At 41.4% G+C, this 18,678-nt stretch overlaps 1 protein-coding gene across 8 annotated transcripts in view; it reads right to left on the bottom strand.

Moving 5' to 3' along the window:
- Positions 1–18,678, bottom strand: part of chd9 (chromodomain helicase DNA binding protein 9) — an 87,503-nt gene that overhangs the window by 25,681 nt on the left and 43,144 nt on the right. For all 8 annotated transcript variants that reach the window (XM_079664431.1, XM_079664433.1, XM_079664432.1 and 5 more), the window contains 13 exons: positions 18,181–18,327; positions 17,237–17,305; positions 16,552–16,607; positions 15,600–15,717; positions 15,228–15,314; positions 14,833–14,970; positions 11,307–11,428; positions 8,848–9,091; positions 6,006–6,182; positions 5,692–5,835; positions 4,069–4,324; positions 3,367–3,577; positions 337–532 (listed from right to left, as the gene is read on the bottom strand). In XM_079664431.1, the coding sequence (XP_079520557.1) occupies positions 337–532; positions 3,367–3,577; positions 4,069–4,324; positions 5,692–5,835; positions 6,006–6,182; positions 8,848–9,091; positions 11,307–11,428; positions 14,833–14,970; positions 15,228–15,314; positions 15,600–15,717; positions 16,552–16,607; positions 17,237–17,305; positions 18,181–18,327 (1,965 nt within the window). The remainder of the gene's footprint in view (positions 1–336; positions 533–3,366; positions 3,578–4,068; positions 4,325–5,691; positions 5,836–6,005; positions 6,183–8,847; positions 9,092–11,306; positions 11,429–14,832; positions 14,971–15,227; positions 15,315–15,599; positions 15,718–16,551; positions 16,608–17,236; positions 17,306–18,180; positions 18,328–18,678) is intronic.

Consider the following 18,678-nt stretch of genomic DNA (forward strand, 5'->3'; position numbering starts at 1 on the left):
CTTTGACCTTAATGACCCAAGATGGAAACTGTAATTATTACGTGAAATTTGCACTTGTTCTTGATTGGACATAGCGTAAGGCACATGTCGTGATGATGAGTCTCGTTGGCAGCCGTTTGCACAAGCAGATGTTAGACAACAGATAACTATGAGGGTGCCAAGATGTTGTCTACTTGTAGCACACTAATGGTAATCTACAGCAGCCTGTTGCATCTACTGCTAAGTGAGTGAGTGAGTGAGTGAGTGAGTGAGTGAGCGTGTGTGTGTGTGTGTGTGTGTGTGTGTGTGTGTGTGTGTGTGTGTGTGTGTGTGTGTGTGTGTGTGTGTGTGTGGTACCTGCAGGTCGTTCTGCGGGTTCCAGTCTGAGTCAAAGATGATGCAGGTGTCTGCTGCTGTGAGGTTGATTCCCAGGCCACCAGCGCGTGTGCACAGAAGGAAAACGAAGCGCTCTGAGTCGGGCTTACTGAAGCGGTCGATAGCTGCCTGACGCATGTTTCCACGAACACGCCCATCTATACGCTCGTACAAGTACCTGCGACACAAAGAAACGATCTGTTAGGCGTGTATATCAAAATCACTCACTGAATACTTATTCTTTAGTTAAGAGCTTTATGGAAAAGCTCAAACATCATACATTTGAGTTTTCCTGATGAGTGTTATGAAGTGACTCCAGCCCCTTGCTCGACAATAGTGCGAATGGACATTTGACTCAAAGCATTATTTGACTTCCCTTCTACACCTCTGTAACTCTATCCTAGATTGACAGATGACTCTTATTTCTCTATTCTCTTTCATCTTGTGACCATTCTCCTGCACTCCCACGATACGAGCCCCTGCACCCCCCCAGGGTAATCCAGTCTGGAGAAGCCTCACACAAACTCCTGCTTGTCTTGTGTAGAGAAGCCCTGAGGGTTCCTACAACCTGCAGCTGAACCCTGTCTCAGGTCTGTGCAGCGCAGCACCTCACAGCTGTTCAATAGTGTTGGGTTAGCTTCAGCTGCTGGTGGGAAGATAGATGAAAGACAGAGGGAGAGAGAGAGAGAGAGAGAGAGAGAAGGGCAGAAACAGAAACATGAGAGCAACAACAGGATGTAAGGAGACAAAGATCAGGAAACTTGAGAATAAAACCCAAACTCATATCAGTAATGATCAGATTCCTAATCGCCATTTAACTCCAGCGCTTATTGCAAGCTGTAAACCTTTCCCCATGGTCGTCTTGCTAAATTTTCCTGACCACTCACCCCCCATTTCAGCCTTTTATGGGACCTTTGGGCCACACACACACACACACACACACACACACACACACACACACACACACACACACACACACACACACACACACACACACACACACACACACACACACACACACACACACACACACACACACACACACACACACACACACACACACACACACACACACACACACACTTCAAGGTAATGTTGTACTTTGGCAGAGCCTTAGGTTAGAGCTTCATAGCCGTGATATAAATCCAATCTCTTGCCCATCATCTTTATCAGCTGCCACGGTGCTCTGTGGGTGGGAGACAAATGCTCCTTTCTTTTCACTTAATTCACTCTAATTACAGGTCTAGATTCCATACAGTGCAATTTGAATAGACAACAGAACCATTTTCCTAATGAAAGACTAATGATATGACTCATGGGGCTGAGGCGTTTGACAGGATTTCATTTTCATTCTTGGCAGAAATGTGTGAAATAGCATGATCTCTTTGTCCTCCTGGTGTAGGACGAGACAAATAAAAGACCACCCCCAATACTGTTCTATAGGAGGGAAGGTACATTTCCAATTAGATCCAAAAGTCCAAAAAGGTACTCATCTGATGTGAACTGGACACATTTATTACACTCATACCTGTGGTGGATTTGTTAGTATAATTAATAAGTAAATAGTTCATACACTTTTTCACCAATGATTTTCAATGACTTCTCCATGACCTTTACCTAATTTTCCATGACCAAAAAAATTACTCTTTCTCAGCGGTACCACTGAAAATGGTTTATTTAAAATGGAACAGGAAAATAAGGTCTGCATATGAAACATGTTGTGCCTATCTAAAACAAATCAAATAGTAGGCTGACACGCTAAAGTAACTCAAATCTCTCACCAGCAAAACACCTCGTCAGTTAAATGCCATTTTACGTTTCATTGCTATACAGTATTTATTATCATTATAGTATTACTATTTTGGCGATTAGATCGAATATAAATTATATTTGATGCAACTTTAGTTACATTTCCATGACTTTTCCAAAACTTTGGGGAAAATATTGTTTTCCATAACTTTTCCAGGGCCTGGAATTAGGATTTGGAATTTCCATGACTTTTCCAGGTTTTCAATGACCGTAAGAACCCTGGTTATAAAGTATGTTCCAGCCCCTTTTGGACCTGACCCAGATAAATGGCTGCAAAAACGGATAGATAAATGGGTGAATGTGTGTGTTGATTTCACTCATTAGATGTGATCTAACACCGACCTGCTGCCAACTTCTCTCACTGCCATTTGGCTGTCATGTATCACATGCTAAAAACAAACCATTATACACGTAGTGTCCCTAACCATTTGCAGCCATAGTATTAAGAACATCCTCTCCAACGTGTGGAGCAACTACCGAGTGTCACAATAAGTCCTAACTGCCATGTGCACAAGATCTGGTGCTTCCTTGAAACCATTCTGAATCTAATGGAGCAAGAGGGTAAGAGTGACTTTAAAAACGTTGAGCAGTAGCGCTAATCAAGAAAGAACCTGTGCAACAAATAAGTTGATTATTATGACATCACAGTGCAAAAGTGTTTTTTCCAGAACTAATATCATTATAGCATTTTATTTGCATGCTTTTTGATTAAATATAAGCTAACTTGTTAAGGCTGATTTTTCTTAACCTCAATGCATGATATTTTTTGAAATACCTTGGAATCGTCTTAAAGAGATTAGGGCTATGCGATTATGGCAAAAATCATAATCACGATTATTTGGGTCAATAATTGATATCACGATTATTAAAAACAATTATCCATTTACTTTGAAAACATTATTGAAAAAATAGTTTTGAACAATATGTTTTGAACAGTTGATTACCATGAACTTTAAGTGTAATTAAACAGAAAAAACAATTACAAAAATTAAAAAATAATAATAATCGTTTTATTTATTACGTTGTTTTCGTAATCGTTGCAAGCCAAAATTCTAATCGAGATTAAAATATGATTAATTGCACAGCCCTAAAAGAGATTTAAAAAATGCAGTTTTTCAGACGTGCGTAGTCATTTTAAAATCTGAACCATACTGTGTATGAAAAAAACCCATCATCATCATCATCATCATCAGTTCCCTGTACCTTCTCTGAATGAGGTAGTCTTCCAAGATGTCCAGGCAGCGCACCATCTGAGAGAAGATGAGCACCCTGTGGCCCCCGGCCTTCATCTTGGGCAGCAGTTTGTCGATGAGGACCAGCTTCCCGGCAGACTGTACCATCGCCTGCAGGTGGAAGTCGAAGGCATTGGGGCTGTACACCTCCCTGAAGTCCTCCATGATCTTCTCTTCTGCCCCTGAAGAAGCAAAGACACGGGCACGTCAGCAATAGTGTGGATTTATTGCTTTTTTTAAACAAGATTTTATTTCCATGGACAAATGACAACTTCAGCGCTTTCCCCTTTTTTTGAGAGTACAAAAAAGGGGAAAGCGTATTTGAGAGTATTTCTAAATATCACATTTTAGACGCTTGTGCAACCTATAAAGTACAATTTCATGAATATTAGCCAGAGCCCTAACCCCAAAGCAGAAATGACCCTAAGTTACATTGTGATAGCAGGAAAGAACACAAAAACACGACAGATCCAGTGCATATGCTCAAAACCCAAAATATGTTGAAATAATCATATGTTTGTTTTTGTCACTTGTGTAATCAAATGATAGTAAGCTGAACTTAAAAGTAAGCAAAACACACCTCCTGAAGACTAAACAGGAAACTGAGTAATAACAGTCCAAGGCCACAATTGTACATTTGAGCTAAATGAACCTATACTCCACTTCATCCTACCTTTGATGAGGTAGGGGTGGTTGCAGCACTTCCTCAGCTCCATCATGGTGTTCACCAGGTTGGGCATATTGGCCTGGCCGGCTCCTTTAGCCAGGAAGGTGAAGTTCTTCTCGAGGATAGCGCGGTAGTATTTCTTCTGAATGTTGGTGAGCTCCACCTCGATGATGGTTTCCTCTTTAGGAGCCAGCTTCTTCTCCACGTCCTCCTTCAGCCGGCGCAGCATCATGGGCTTCAGGATGGCCTGCAGCTTCTGGACCTGTGGGCCCCCACGAGGAGCAGAGAGTTATATCATGTTCTGCAATGCTGCTTCCCTGGACATCTTCAAGTCATTAAAAACTCACCTGTTCACCATGACCTTTGACCCCTAACCCATCAGTCCCCCTGCTTCCACTCCTACTCATTATTTGCCCCTTTTGTTTGTTTGTTTGTTTGTTTGTTTGTTTGTTTGTTTGTTTGTTCACCATGTAAAGCGGCCTTGGGTCCCTTGATACAAATGTAATCTATTATTATTAATATTATTATTCTGTAACTGATGGAAGATAGTGATCTACAGATGAGTTGGGTTACACATGCTGAGTCTGAGCTGGGTCTGATTCAAACTATGAACACCAGTGTCATACATGTCGTTACAGAAAATGTGTGCATGCTCCAGTGACTTTTCCATTCCCTAGGTAAGACTACATTTGTTGTTTTGAATAATTGTCTTCAAAATGTGATCCTAATGCATAATCAGACTTCAAATATGGAACTACGTGTTAAATGACTGATGTATGCAGATGTTAGAAACATTCAAATAACATCAAAACACATGAACTAGAAGGCTATGTAAGCTAGCACCACTTTTTATTACAGCCTAATGATGTCATATTCTGTATTTGATTTATATATAGCAGTAGAGTTATTAAGTATTAAAATGGCTTTTATTTAACATTAATATATTAGGTTTTAAAACCAGTGATTTTATTTTGGTTTCTAATCTTTTGTGCTCACAGCAGCTTCACAGCTTCGTAACTACTCGACCCCGGTGAGTGGGCCAGCTTCCCTCTTTTTGTATTACACATTCAGGCCCTTGACTACCACCATTTTTAGGAAAGATACCCGCTTTCTATAAAAACGCTTTCACATTTCCACCGGTACAAAGAGCTTCTATTTATCCTCGCCTGACGAGTACTAGCTGTTCCAAAAATGTTTACTTTCATTAAGAGCACAACACTTCAAACATGATTGAATGCTTTCCTCGAGCATCTCTTTAGGGATTCGGCCTAAAAATGAAATGCCAACCAGCAAAGTGTAAAAGTAAAAAGGTAAAAAGGCTTTTATCTTGTGTCAACACAGAGTCCAATAATCAGTAGCTAAATCGCCCATTTGTTTTGTAACAGTTATCCAGCATGTCACTGTGGCCTAGCTGGTTAATGTGCTGGTTCCATCTGTACCCATAGGGTCTTTGAAGCTGTGTTTAGTGGGGCTCTAACAGACAATAATGTGTCTGTGGCGTTTCCTTGTTGAGGACTACAAATAGCACCAGAGGCCCAGACCACATCTGAACTGATTCATTGACATGTGGATTTCTGATTTACGGAATATTTGCATATTGACATATTCTTCATGTATCTGTGGGCTCACCTGCTCTTCAGTCTTCAGGTCTCCAAACTCCTGCATGAAAGGGACTTCTGAGGGGAAGCGTGCCGGCTCCAGGAAGTGGAGCAGGCTGAAAAGTTCTTCCACAGTGTTCTGGAGAGGAGTACCGGTCAGCAGGGCTTTGTGCTCCTGAAAGAGAACAAGACACACAAAATGAGAATGTAACATTTGATAATTGGACACATTATACTTTAGAGAACTTGAGACAAAGTCTTGAGTCAATATAGGTGGTGTTAGTTTTCAAACGAGAGCTTTAACAATGCACACATATCAAACTTCTAACTGTGTGTGCTATGTACCAGGTTCATGAGCTTGAAGCCCTCTAGCAGCTTGCAGTTCTTGTTCTTGAGGCGGTGGGCTTCGTCGATGATAACACAGCGCCAGTCTATGGCGTTGAGAATGGGACAGCCTCCCAGGATCATCTCGAACGTGGTGATCGCCGCCTGGAACTTGTAAGCCCCTCGCATCACACGGCCCTTTAACAGAGACGCAGGAAAATGTGTCAAATTGGTTGATCAAGCATTATTATGTAGTACAAGTGGAAGTGTGTTAAAGCACGTTTAATTTGCTTCATAGTATTACACATTAGAATGATGCTGAATGTGTGCGGTCATTAAAAAAAGCTGTTTTCAGAGAGAATATAATGAGCATGTAACCGCTAACAGTTAACATCGGAAACCCACTAATTTGCAGCCTCCTGCTGTTGACAGCAAACACATGGCTTACTTTACTACCACACACCTCTTGATTGTGAAGCTATCTCCCATCTAACACGAGTGCACACCTGCTTGAGAGTCTTTTTGCTGTTTGTTTATCTGTTTGTTTGTCCTTCTGGGGAGGCTTTCTTTTCACCCCGCCTCTCCATTTGTAACGATTGCCTTGACAACAGTCCTCGAGGGATACTCAGTTATCCAATAAGGCCCTCCCACAGCCTGCTGTAGAGCCGCCTCTCTCCGCGATACGCCTGAGCGCCGCTGACAGAGCTCCCCTCGGGGCCGCGGTGACATCACAGCCTGCTGGGAGACAGCCTGGTGGCGGCTGCGCTGTCTCCTGCTCTCTTTTGCCTTCATTCCTACCACGGATCGTCTGAAACCTAAGAGCATCTCGCTGCCTGTTGTGACACATCACATGGCCTGCCAACCACAGAAAGCCTCTGCCCAAGGCTCACTAACTACCTAGCAGCCCCCTCACTGTCGGGACCGTGCCCTTTCTTTAACACTGTTTTACGCTTCATTAGTACCGCTTAATTAGGAGAATGTTCTCTTACTCTCTTACAACGCAAGATATCATTGGCTACATTGAATTATCTAACATTTGAAACTAGAGTTGCACAATTAAAGCTCCACGTCTTTTTGAAATGGCCATATTGAACATTTCCAAATCGCAGTTTGTGCAATGTTTGGTAAGGAAGGACAAATATATACGTAAATATGATTTTGAATGAGGATTTGTGATGCTGTAGAGAAGTCCCTGCAAGTATAACAAATCTTAATTGACCGGGTGAATAAATATTAGGGATGCCAGCGATTATTCGTTCCAGTCTCCATAATCGAAAATTATTTTTAAAATTCGATTTGATTTATATATCTTTTTATTATTATTTATGTTTTTTTTTTTTTTTCTGGCTTAGTTTCAACCCGCTGCGGGCAGAGGGCGTCGAATAATTGTTTATTATTCGCCAGGGCTCTCCGATTTTTTTCGATTTTGATCATGGTCAGTTTCTGGCATCCCTAATAAATATCACACCCGGATCATTAAATATATTTTTGAATAGCGTGGAAGCGATCATGAATCATATCACAATGTCAGTCGAAATAATGACACCTAGTTATTGTTCCCAGATCCTGCCGACCTACCTGAACCTTTAACAAAGTCTCAAATAAGATATTTATGTTATTTCTTCAACATTTTCCTGAGATATTCACTGTCCTCCAGCCTGCCTCCTTCCCTCCTTCCTTCTACAGGCGATATTTGCCTGGAAACATTGTGGTAAGTGGGATTGCTGCATTAGTTACCGAGTCCCAATGTTTGTGGTTTCGTGTTACATACGGTAATCACGTTCCACCCGGCTTTTCAATATCCGTCTCCCTTTTGTTTTATTCAGGCCTCCTGTTTCCAAACACATCATTAGATTGCTCTCAGGACGTCATGCTGCCGACACAGTGCAGCTGCTGTTTTCTAAAAGGCACTGTGATTATTTTTAATCGAAGTGAATCACTGCGTTCCAGTCTGAAGGTAATCACAGTGACGTTGCTTTTTCCTCGTCTCTCTTTAAAAAGGAGAGGTATGTCAGGACAAAATAAAAAGGCACATCACTCTTCACAATTCTATTTGTGTTAGGAAGGCCCGGGTTGATTCATTCCCGGCTCCTCAAGGCCAAAGCAACCCATGTGGAGCCAGAACACACAAACAACACTTTGAAGGAAAGCAGTGTTCTTGACTAAAACACACAATGGAAATAGTTTGCAAATCTAAGATGTATTTAATGTTTTGAAAAGGTTTGCATTTTACAAAAAAGGTAGTGTATGAAAATTACATTCTCAAGGAATCAGTATCACAGATTATGACTTTCAATGTTGGCCCCTTACACTTTTACACTGTTGAAATTAATACGGATTGCATGTAATTGACTGTCTGCTTTGGAGAGCAACTGTCTCGTGTGTTTTTGATTCAGTGGCCGTGCTACCTATTATGCTTTTTGGGAGTTTTCCCTTCCCTGTAGTGTGTTCAATACAAAGGCTACAATCTCAGTTTCCTTCCAGAGGGGATTTCTCTCCCACACACTCCTCCTCCTCCTCCTCTTCCTCCCCTGCCTGAAATGCCTCCATTGGTCTCCTGTGTACTTATGGGCCATAGTGACATCACTACGCAACACTTCTATTGGCTAGCGCTGAAAATAAATGCTGCAGCACAGGCAGTATGACAGAAATAAAAATAGCTTTTTGAACATTAAAGCGTGGAGACATGTCCCAGTAGAGACACACAATACAAGTATAAACCGGACAATGAGCATAATAGGCCCCCTTAAATGCAACCAATGTTTTTATTTGGTATTTTCCACAAAGTTAATTGAACGTATGTAATACTAGTATTCAGGCTTAGTGAACTTGTACGAGCACCAAAAAGGATCTGTCCGTTTACCTGAGCGTCCCTGGAATACATCTCGTACTGCTGCAGCATCTGCCTGCTGACCATGCTCCCGTGGTAAACGATGACGTTGAGATAGGTCCAAGTACGAAACTCGCGTTCCCAGTTAGCGATGGTGGAGAGCGGAGCGATGATGAGGAATGGCCCTTTAATGCCCACACGGCAGATCTCCTCCAGGAATGTGATGGACTGGATGGTCTTTCCCAGGCCCATCTCGTCGGCCAGGATGCAGTTCCGTCTGACGGGGGAAAGATAACGAGCGTTAAGAGGAGAACAAATTAAGCTTTGAAGACGGTCTTTAATCATTCGTTCACATATTCCCAGCATACTACTCTCTCTCCTCTCAATCAGTGATCGGACGCGTCACTCCCCAGCTAAACCTATAGAGAGGCGAAGTCCCTCCCTTTCCGGGGGACCTCCATGGGACCTTATTTAGGAAAAAGTATGTATTGAAGTCGATGGAGAGAGAAAGATTATCGTTCGATCCCGTTTGAATTGTGCCACGAATTACACATATGATGTTTGTCAATTTAAAAGGTAATTTTGCAAGTCAAAAAAATAAAAATGTGTCCTAAAACTGTGAAGTAACACTTTGTTTTGTGTGAAACCGCTCAATGAACTACATCTCCCATCTCGCACCACACACCGAGACGGCCGTCACGTTGGCACATTTCACTTCTTTCTTTCAGAATGAGGCGGAAAGTATTAAAAGAGGTGAAAATCACTCCAAGTCTGGGCATGTTGAGAGCTGCACATACACACAAGGGGAGTTAGTCGGTTCATTAGAGCCAGCATGCGGGACTGGGATTCTGGGATTTGTAGTCTTTCTAGTTGCATATTTTTCATAGTCTTATATTTCAACAGTTTTACGACAAACTGTGACTTTTTTGACATGGAAATTATTTTTTAAGATTGACAAACATCATATGTGTAATTCGTGGCACAATTCAAACGGGATCGAAAGATAGTCTTTCTCTCCCCATTGACTTCAACACATAATTTTTCCGAAATAAGGTCCCATGGGTCGGAAGTAGATGGGCGGGACTTCGCCTGTCTATCACTTCGCCTCTATTCCCACAAGCCTATCATTGTGCATGGCTAAACCTTTTAAATCTGCTCTCTCCCCTTCCTCACAGTCGTCATTTCAGGTGACTCAACGCAGCCCTCCTCCACCTTCCTTTCTTCCAAATCCAGGGTCAAGCTCAAACCACTACTTTTCAGACCGACCTCCATCAATCCCTTCATGCCTCCTCCACCACCACCACCCGTGTCTAGACCCCAGGGTTCGGTTTTTCCCCTCCCGAATGATATTCCAGCACAACGGGGTCTAATCGCCAAACACCATTACATGCATCTGTGTATTCCCGGGGATACATATATATAGTTACATCAAAAGAGTAGAATAGGAGTAGAATACAAACATAAGAGAAAAGCAAGAGTGTAAACCATTAACACATCAACGTCACCTGTGAGGAAATGCTGTTATATCCCCTGCGTGTTCAACATGTGTCGGGGAAAGGGTGTTTAAACTCTCACCATTGCTGTGTGAGGTGTAATGTTTCATAAACAACGTAGCGTGTGTTCACTGACAGCATCTCTGTTGCACGTTCAAAGTAAAGAAGATACATGTGTGCTGGGCTAAAGAAGGGGGAAAACTACGAGAGGAAGAAACATCTCATGATACTTAAAGAATAAACACGGTACAATGGGGGAGAAAAAGACATCATCAGCAGTAATAACAGACCAAAGAGATGAGGTTCAACATAATGCGCCTGCCTCTGCTGCGTGGTGTCCTCCAGAAAAGCATTTATTCAGCTGTCCAGTGGGTGGGGGTATTATGTCTTGATGCTAATTGCAACGTGCAGATATTCCCACTGGCCTCTTAAGCAGCTCTGTAAGTTTGATGAATCTCTCTGCGTAGGCACACAGAAACTCCAGCATGCTCACACATAGAGTCATCTCCCTGGGTTAATGCAAGCACACTGACACTACACTCTTCAGATGTACTGTGTGCAGCGCTTCGTTCTGCCATTGAGGGCGAAGGGAAAGTATTTGTTGCAGCACCTTGACAGGAAATCTCACTCTCCCCCGCAGGCTAACCAAATGTGAATACAGTCAAATCGCAGCGTGGTCCAACAGGAAAAGTGATTCATTATTCATCAATCATTCACTTTGATCAATATTCACTGTAGTTTTCCATTAGAATGGGATTACTGACATGGAAATACAGCTTGTTCAGAGATGCCACTCAGTTTGAAGTGTGAGATATTCTTATTAGATCATATTTGTCCTTTTTTGGAGAAGTGTGCTGAAGCTACTGGAGCTAGCTTACTTATGCAATGTTACCCATGCCCCGGGGCCAAGGCATTTGCTTGAAAGGCATACAAGTCTGTGACATTTAGCTCAGTGTGAACAGGTTGTGGTTGTGTGTGTATAGAATATTTCAGACTGACCTGTTGTACCAGTTGAAGAGGAGCCAGTTGACCCCCTCTAGCTGGTAGTCCCTGAGGCCGTTGCCATTCCTGTATTCCCTCGACTGATCCCTCTTCTTCCACAGATTGGCCGGGGGACGCTCCTACGTGACACATTTTACATGGAGAGTTAAAAATAGCTTTGAAATTAACTCTACGGTTCAAATACATTAAGCCAGAGTGCTGCTTTCAGAGGTAAAGCAAATAGGGAAACACAGAAATCAGTGTTGGAAATGTGTCCACCTGGAACCACTCAGTGTAGATGCATGGCTGTAAGTATTTATGCATTTGTATTATTTTGGGAAGCGGTGCAGTTCAAACCGATGCTGCTGGTAACAATGGCAAGAGAAAAGATACAAGACAATGTTCAAATTGTGCTTTAATCCTTTAACCATCCCACAGTAGGGCTGCTCAATTGATCGTATTTTAAATCGCGACTACGATTATGGCTTGCAACGATTACGAAAAAAACGTAATCGAAATAAAACGATTTTTTTTTTATTATTACTTTTTTTTTTTTTTTTTTAAATCATTTTTGGGGTTTTTCAGTTGAATTCTACTTAAAGTTTAGGGTAATCAACTGTTAAAAACATACTGTTCAAAATTTCTCCAATAAATGGATGTTTTCAAAGTCAATGAATAATCGCATTTAATGATCGCAATTACAATTTACCCAAATAATCGAGATTAGGATTTTTGCCATAATCGAGCAGCGCTATCCCACAGCGGGGAAATCAGAGTATATGCAGGAATCCTGAAGTCAAATGTAAAACCTTTTAAGACCCTTTCCATACATTTTAAGACCTCATCGCCACTTCGAGTTCTAACCGGTTCCATTGGCGACACACATTACCTCACATTTACTATATACAGTATTGATTGTCCTTCCTCCTTATCTTCCAACCATTTGGACGCGGACTTGCATTTCCCCATAACGATGTTGTTTAACAACCGGCGTAAACGGACCTTCGTGCTATCAAGCAGTGAGCGTTCGATGTCCTGTTCAGATGACGTCAAATCCAACGGGATCCATGAATAAACTACACAGAATCACACTACACACCTACGCAATGATTACATTCAGGCAGACTGTAGAATACAACCTCTTTATAGGAATAGGACCATTGATATACTTATTGAAAACAAGCTACTAAATGTAATACTTTGGAAAATGCCGTTTAATACTTTTTAATAGCCTTCATTTTGGCTAAATTGATTTATCAACTTTTAATACTTTTTAAGACCCCGCGGACACCTTGGAAATGTAGAGTTACGGCCCGTCCACACTACAGCTTCGACAGCTTCAAAAACGGTTTCCAACGCGTCTGCCCATTCACTTTGAATGGGGTGACGTCACGTTGCCTCGCTTTTCGCCGAACTAAATTATGGGTAGCATAGCGGTCCGTCTCCGCCGGAGTAGCCAGCGTCAGCCAATCAAATCCCGTTTATGCAAATCTGACAGTTCAAGCGCTAGCCAATCAAACCGTGTGCAAGCTGGGAGAGCCAGACCGCAGTTCATTTCCTCATATTCCAAACGAGAAATTACGGTAGCAAATCACCCGGTTCTTTACGACCAGAACTATTTACCGGGATACAAACCGGAGGAACCAGGCATGGAGGGAGGTGGCAGAGACAGTGGGTGAAACTGGTAGGTTTTCGCCTGTTTGGGGAGTTTATATATATATATATATATATATATATATATATATATTGCTCGCATAAAATCCCCGGGGTTTTTTGCTTTGTATGCCGGGGGCGGGACATTCATGTGATTGGTTGTTGGTCGCAGTGCTCAAATCAAATCCCCAAGCTTCAGACACGCCCAGCTCCAAGCTTTTTTTGAAGCTGTAGTGTGGACGGGCCGTTAGGGTTCAGAAAAACTGCCAATTAAAGATGAGTAGATTCGCCCATTACATAAAGAGCCAAGTTCACGTAAATCAAATCAAATCCAATAAGTACACGTGCATTTTTTATCCATATAAAAAAGTGAGCGAGCAGTAGTGAAGTAGCATCCAGTAGCAACATTAATACGTTGTAAAGAGAAATGTAAAAAGAAAAAACGTTCAATATTGAAGATAGAACATTTTACATGACAAATATGTGTGAAGTCTGGTGACCTTACAATACATACAGACAGCGGTAAAATCTAAAGGTTACAATTGAAAACATGATTATTTTTTTCTCAGCACTTTAAATGTTAGCGATAATTAACTTCTGATAAAACAGAAACATCGTTCACTCGTCTTAAAGTGACTTTCTCCTCCCTAACATTTGTTGCTAATGATGCCTTTTAATTGAACACTTCAGTACGTTTGGTGGCTCTTGAAAACAATCTCAAAAGATTCCACGATAAAAAATCTGTATCTTAAACAAATGTTTTTTATTCATTTAAATGTCTTTCATTGTTGTAAAGCACTTTGAATTGCCTTCTGTTCAAAAGGTGTTATATTAATAAACTTGCCTTGCTTAAATAAAAAGAAGGGGGATGCTAACCACTTAGCACTTCTAACCCAGCTACACAATTAAATCAATGTACAACTATAAGATACTTTAAACAGTATGGAGTGATAGAGGGACATGGAAACATTGATAAGTGAGCGATGTCTTTCCTTCCTGCAGCGGTCAGACTATACAACCAGCACAGCCCCTAGTTAACCCCCCCCCCCCCCCACACACACACCAGCACAGCCCCTAGTTGACCCCCCCCCCCCACACACACACACCACAACACAGACTATATCACCCCTTGCTGCTAAATACCAACTAACTATGTGCAATATGTGCTATATATAGATGCCGTTAATAACTGTGTAATATATACCTGGCTGCTAAATCCGTAGAACTGTTACAGGATGTGAAGTGTTTCCCAGACATTGATTTATTTGTGGCGGGCTGCCACAATTAAATATCGTCCGCCACAATTGGATCTCATAAAAAAAAATATATATTATTATTCTTTTTTTTAGTTTTTTGTTGGTGGTCTAATGAATAGTGAGTTGGGCAGATGATCGGAAGGTTGCGAGTTCAAATCCTGCCTGGAACACCACTACTAGTGTGCCATTGAGCAAGGCACTTAGCCCTCGGTTACTCCAGGGAGAACGTCCCTGTAATCGGTCATTATAAGTTGCTCTGGAATAAGGCGTCTGCTAAATGCCTAAATTGTAAATGATATTTTTGGGAGAATAAACCCCACAGATCCTCAACTCCGGTGTGTTTCACTCCTTAACAACGCAACACAGAGCAACAAGAACGTTGGGGGGGGGTGCGGTGCCCCCACAAATAGAATCAAATTCTGTGGGAAACACTGATTTTCTTTTTATTATGTAACTTTGTATTTTTTATTATATTTGTTATTATATCATAACTTAGTTTTTTTTTTTAATGCATGTCACATATTTAACATCATGTTACATTAAGCCGTCTGTGGCTCTTTTTCCTGCTGTAACTACGCAAATGTCCCCTCCGTGGGACTAATGAAGGGATTCTGATGTGGATGGTCATGACTTACCGTCCTGCGAGAGTCTGGCTTCACTGCCTGCAGCTGCTCAAACTCTTCTATCTTGCTCTGTTCCACGTCGTCCTTCAGCTCCCAGGTGCTGTCTTCATAAGCCAGAGAGCTCCACTTCACCAGGTAGTACACCACCTCCTGCAGCAGGCAGAGAGGAGTCAGCGCTGCAAAAGACTAGAGCGAGGCCACGCTCTGCTTTGATGATATTAACAAAGGCTGCGAGGGAGCCCAATAGCATGGCCTTGGGCGTGACTGAGACTGTACAAAGAGATGGCTAGAGTGGAGCGTTTACTGAAAGGAACAAGAAAGCTGAAAAAGGGTAAAAGGCACGTAGATACACATAAACACTAAAGTGCTACTCGTGGATATGATTAACCATTAAGGCTTCACTGTACCTCTCCTGTGTCTTTGTCCTCACAATACGACACATCCAGCACTCTGTCTACCTCGATATAGTCCGGGTTAAAGGGGTCCTCTTCCCTCTGAAGACAGAGAGAAAGAACAAGAGAGAATCAATTGAAATGCCCACTCACCATCTGGTAGCTGAGATAAGTATCACTGCTGTATCAACCGAGCAGGCAAATGATGTATGCACACAGATGTGCCCGCCCACACAGAGCCAAAGTGAATCAAACATCCGCACGCACAGAACATTCATACACACTAAACGCACACATTTCCTCTGACAACCAATTGTGGAAACACACGTGCTCATAACATTGTGAATGCGCTCATAAAGAAATGTGTACACAGACACATATCCTTACGTCTGCGAAGAACAGTGCCCTCTGTGCTTGCTTCAGCTTGAAACGTTTGATCTTCTGCGGAATCCTCTTGTCCTTCTCCAGCTGCTGCTCTGTGGCCCACTCACAGTGTAGGTAGGAGCTGAGACACACACACAATATATTATTACATGTCACTTGTTAGACACTTATCCAAAGCAATTTACATACTCAATACAATCCCCACAGGAGCAACTTGGACACACACACACACACACACACACACACACACACACACACACACACACACACACACACACACACACACACACACACACACACACACACACACACACACACACACACACACACACACACACACACACACACACACACACACACACACACACACACACACACACACACACACACACACACACACACACACACACACACACACACACACACACACAAGGTGCTTGCTCCTCTATCAAACATTTGGTTTCATCATATTTATAGTGTGACATTGTTCAATCCTTTTCGGGATTAGGCTGAAAACATAATGAAAGCAATCTGGTTGACGAGAGATTATCTTTCAAATCGAAAAAAAAATGATTTCTCTGTAAGGGCTGTCGAAGTTAACCTACGGTTCACTATAATCTTAAATACGTTTATGGCTAGGCATTTCATTGATGTTCAAAAATGTACATGGCGATACCGAAAGCCATCCCAAGGAAGCGTGCTTGTTCTCATATGCAATCACAAAGTTCTAGTTCAGCATGGTTTGCAAAGCCCTCAGATATCAGCTTCATGTATTATCTAAATGTAGTTTAAGAGTTTCTGTTATAAGTGCGACATGCTATATATAAACAGATCACACACACTTGCTTAAAGTGGGATAATTACATATACAGAATGAATTACACAATATTATTTTGAATCTGTCTGCTGTGTAATTAATAAACTGTTAAGTAAATCTTACTGTGAGTGAACTTACTAGTTTTTGTATTTTACAAAATACTCCTCGTCTTCGACCACCACTCCTGGAGAAACCTGGAAGAGATTCAAATGAACATTTAGAATTACAAACAAATTCAAATGAAATATTTGACTTGGCTAATAGCTGTTTTATTACGCTATTTTGAAAAATAAAGGTATGTCATTAAGGACCAAAGTAGTACCAGGGTTGATACACTTTTTCACCAATGATTTTCAATGACCAAAACAATTACTCTTTCTCAGCGGTACCACTGAAAATGGGTTATTTTAACATGGAACAGGAAAATAAGCAAAATACCTCGTCAGTTAAATGCCATTTTACGTTTCATTACAATACGATACAGGATGTATTATCATTATAATATTACTATTTTGGCGATTAGATCAAATATAAATTATATTTGATGCAACTTTAGTTACATTTCCATGACTTTTCCAAAACCTTTGGAGAAATATTGCTTTCCATAACTTTTCCAGGGCCTGGAATTAGTATTTTGAATTTCCATGACTTTTCCAGGTTTTTAATGACCGTAAGAACCCTGTAGTACACACGTTAAAAATGCTATGTAAAATAAGGTAATAAGTAATATTTCAGGTAAACATCTTGCGAAATAGCACAACTATGAGAGAGATGTACAGTTACAATTAGTAAAAGCAGGAAAAGAAACCGCAGCCTATCATACCTCCTTCTTCACGATACGAGAAGACATGATTTTGTCAACAACTGCAGCGTCCTCTTCACTGGGGTTCTCCTAAAGATGCAGCAAACAGAAAATTGCAAGTATGACTTCATATTCTTCCACGGCCACATTTGCATAATCCTCAGGACACATCTTAATAAAACTGACTTAAGGGGAATCAGCTTACTACTTAAAGGTAGGGTAGCTAAGAATGGAGAAACCAGCTCGAGTGCGCTAGAATTTGAAAGTATGCAGCCGAAAGTACTCTGCCCCTTCCTTCAGACTTCCTCACAGAGCCCCTCCTCCAACACACAGGAACGCGCACATGACCAATGAGGGCACGAGATAAGTTTGTGCCCAGATGGAAGGCTGACAGGCAGGTAGGCCATCCAGTTACTTTAGACGGGCCAGCTAAAATGATTGGTCGTGCTTTTTACAACGCCACGGCTTCCACAGATGAATGTTTTAATGTATTTATTGTCAAAGCATTTCATATATTCATTGCTATCGGGATGTTAAGAGCATTCCATGGAATATAACAAAAAGTGTTTCTGAAGTGAATTACCTACCCCACCTTTAAGAACTGCATCTACCTGTGCAGAGAAACTAACAAAGTATGAATGATTGATACGACTGAAGCCAGGGTGCAACTTTAAGACCACATATTTGTAGACAAATCTTTTTACTGAGAGCTGTAGTCACACAAATCCCATCCTGATTTATCTGCTGTTAAATCTAAGTAACTAAAAATGGGCACTGAAGGGGTCCTGGTTTGTACGTTACGTAAATGTGCATGTGCCACAAGCCAAAAAACACTTATTTTATATAATTGTAAGAGGATAAGTTCGGCCTACACTACAGTGTTTTTTTGATGGTTTCTAGATACACAAGACATTCATTCTCCTCTTCTTCTTAGCTTCTAGGTAGTTGTAGGCAGAGCTGCTCACCACAAAGAGCTGAACAGCCGGCTGCTTGGAGCCTCCAGAGCTCGTTTTCTTGGCTTTCACAATAACCTTGACCTCGTCATCTGACAGCCGGGCCTCCAGCTCTTCAGAGTACTTCTTTCTCTTCACCTGCCGATTTGATCTCCTCTTCTGGAAAAGCACAAGAAGGTGGGAAAATGACATTTAGAAAAGATATTCTACGTATCTGGATGAATTCATACATCAATTTCAACACGGAAAAATACAGGAAACGCTTTTGAAAACCTGACAATGTGTTAAATGGATCAACCAGGCAAGTTGGATTAGGAACAAATCATTGAAATGATTCAGACTGATGTATTTTAACATATTTAGCCTTTAACTAAATATTGTTCAATGTAATTATTGCACTAGTCCAAATGAAATTAAACTTCTATTAATTGTTCAGCTGTAGTCTCAGTAGATGTGAACATTGCTTATGATCAAATTGTACCATGCACTCGTGCTAATTGACCCCAACGC

This window comes from Notothenia rossii (assembly GCF_949606895.1).
Source record: "Notothenia rossii genome assembly, chromosome: 2".
Classification (NCBI taxonomy): domain Eukaryota; kingdom Metazoa; phylum Chordata; class Actinopteri; order Perciformes; family Nototheniidae; genus Notothenia; species Notothenia rossii.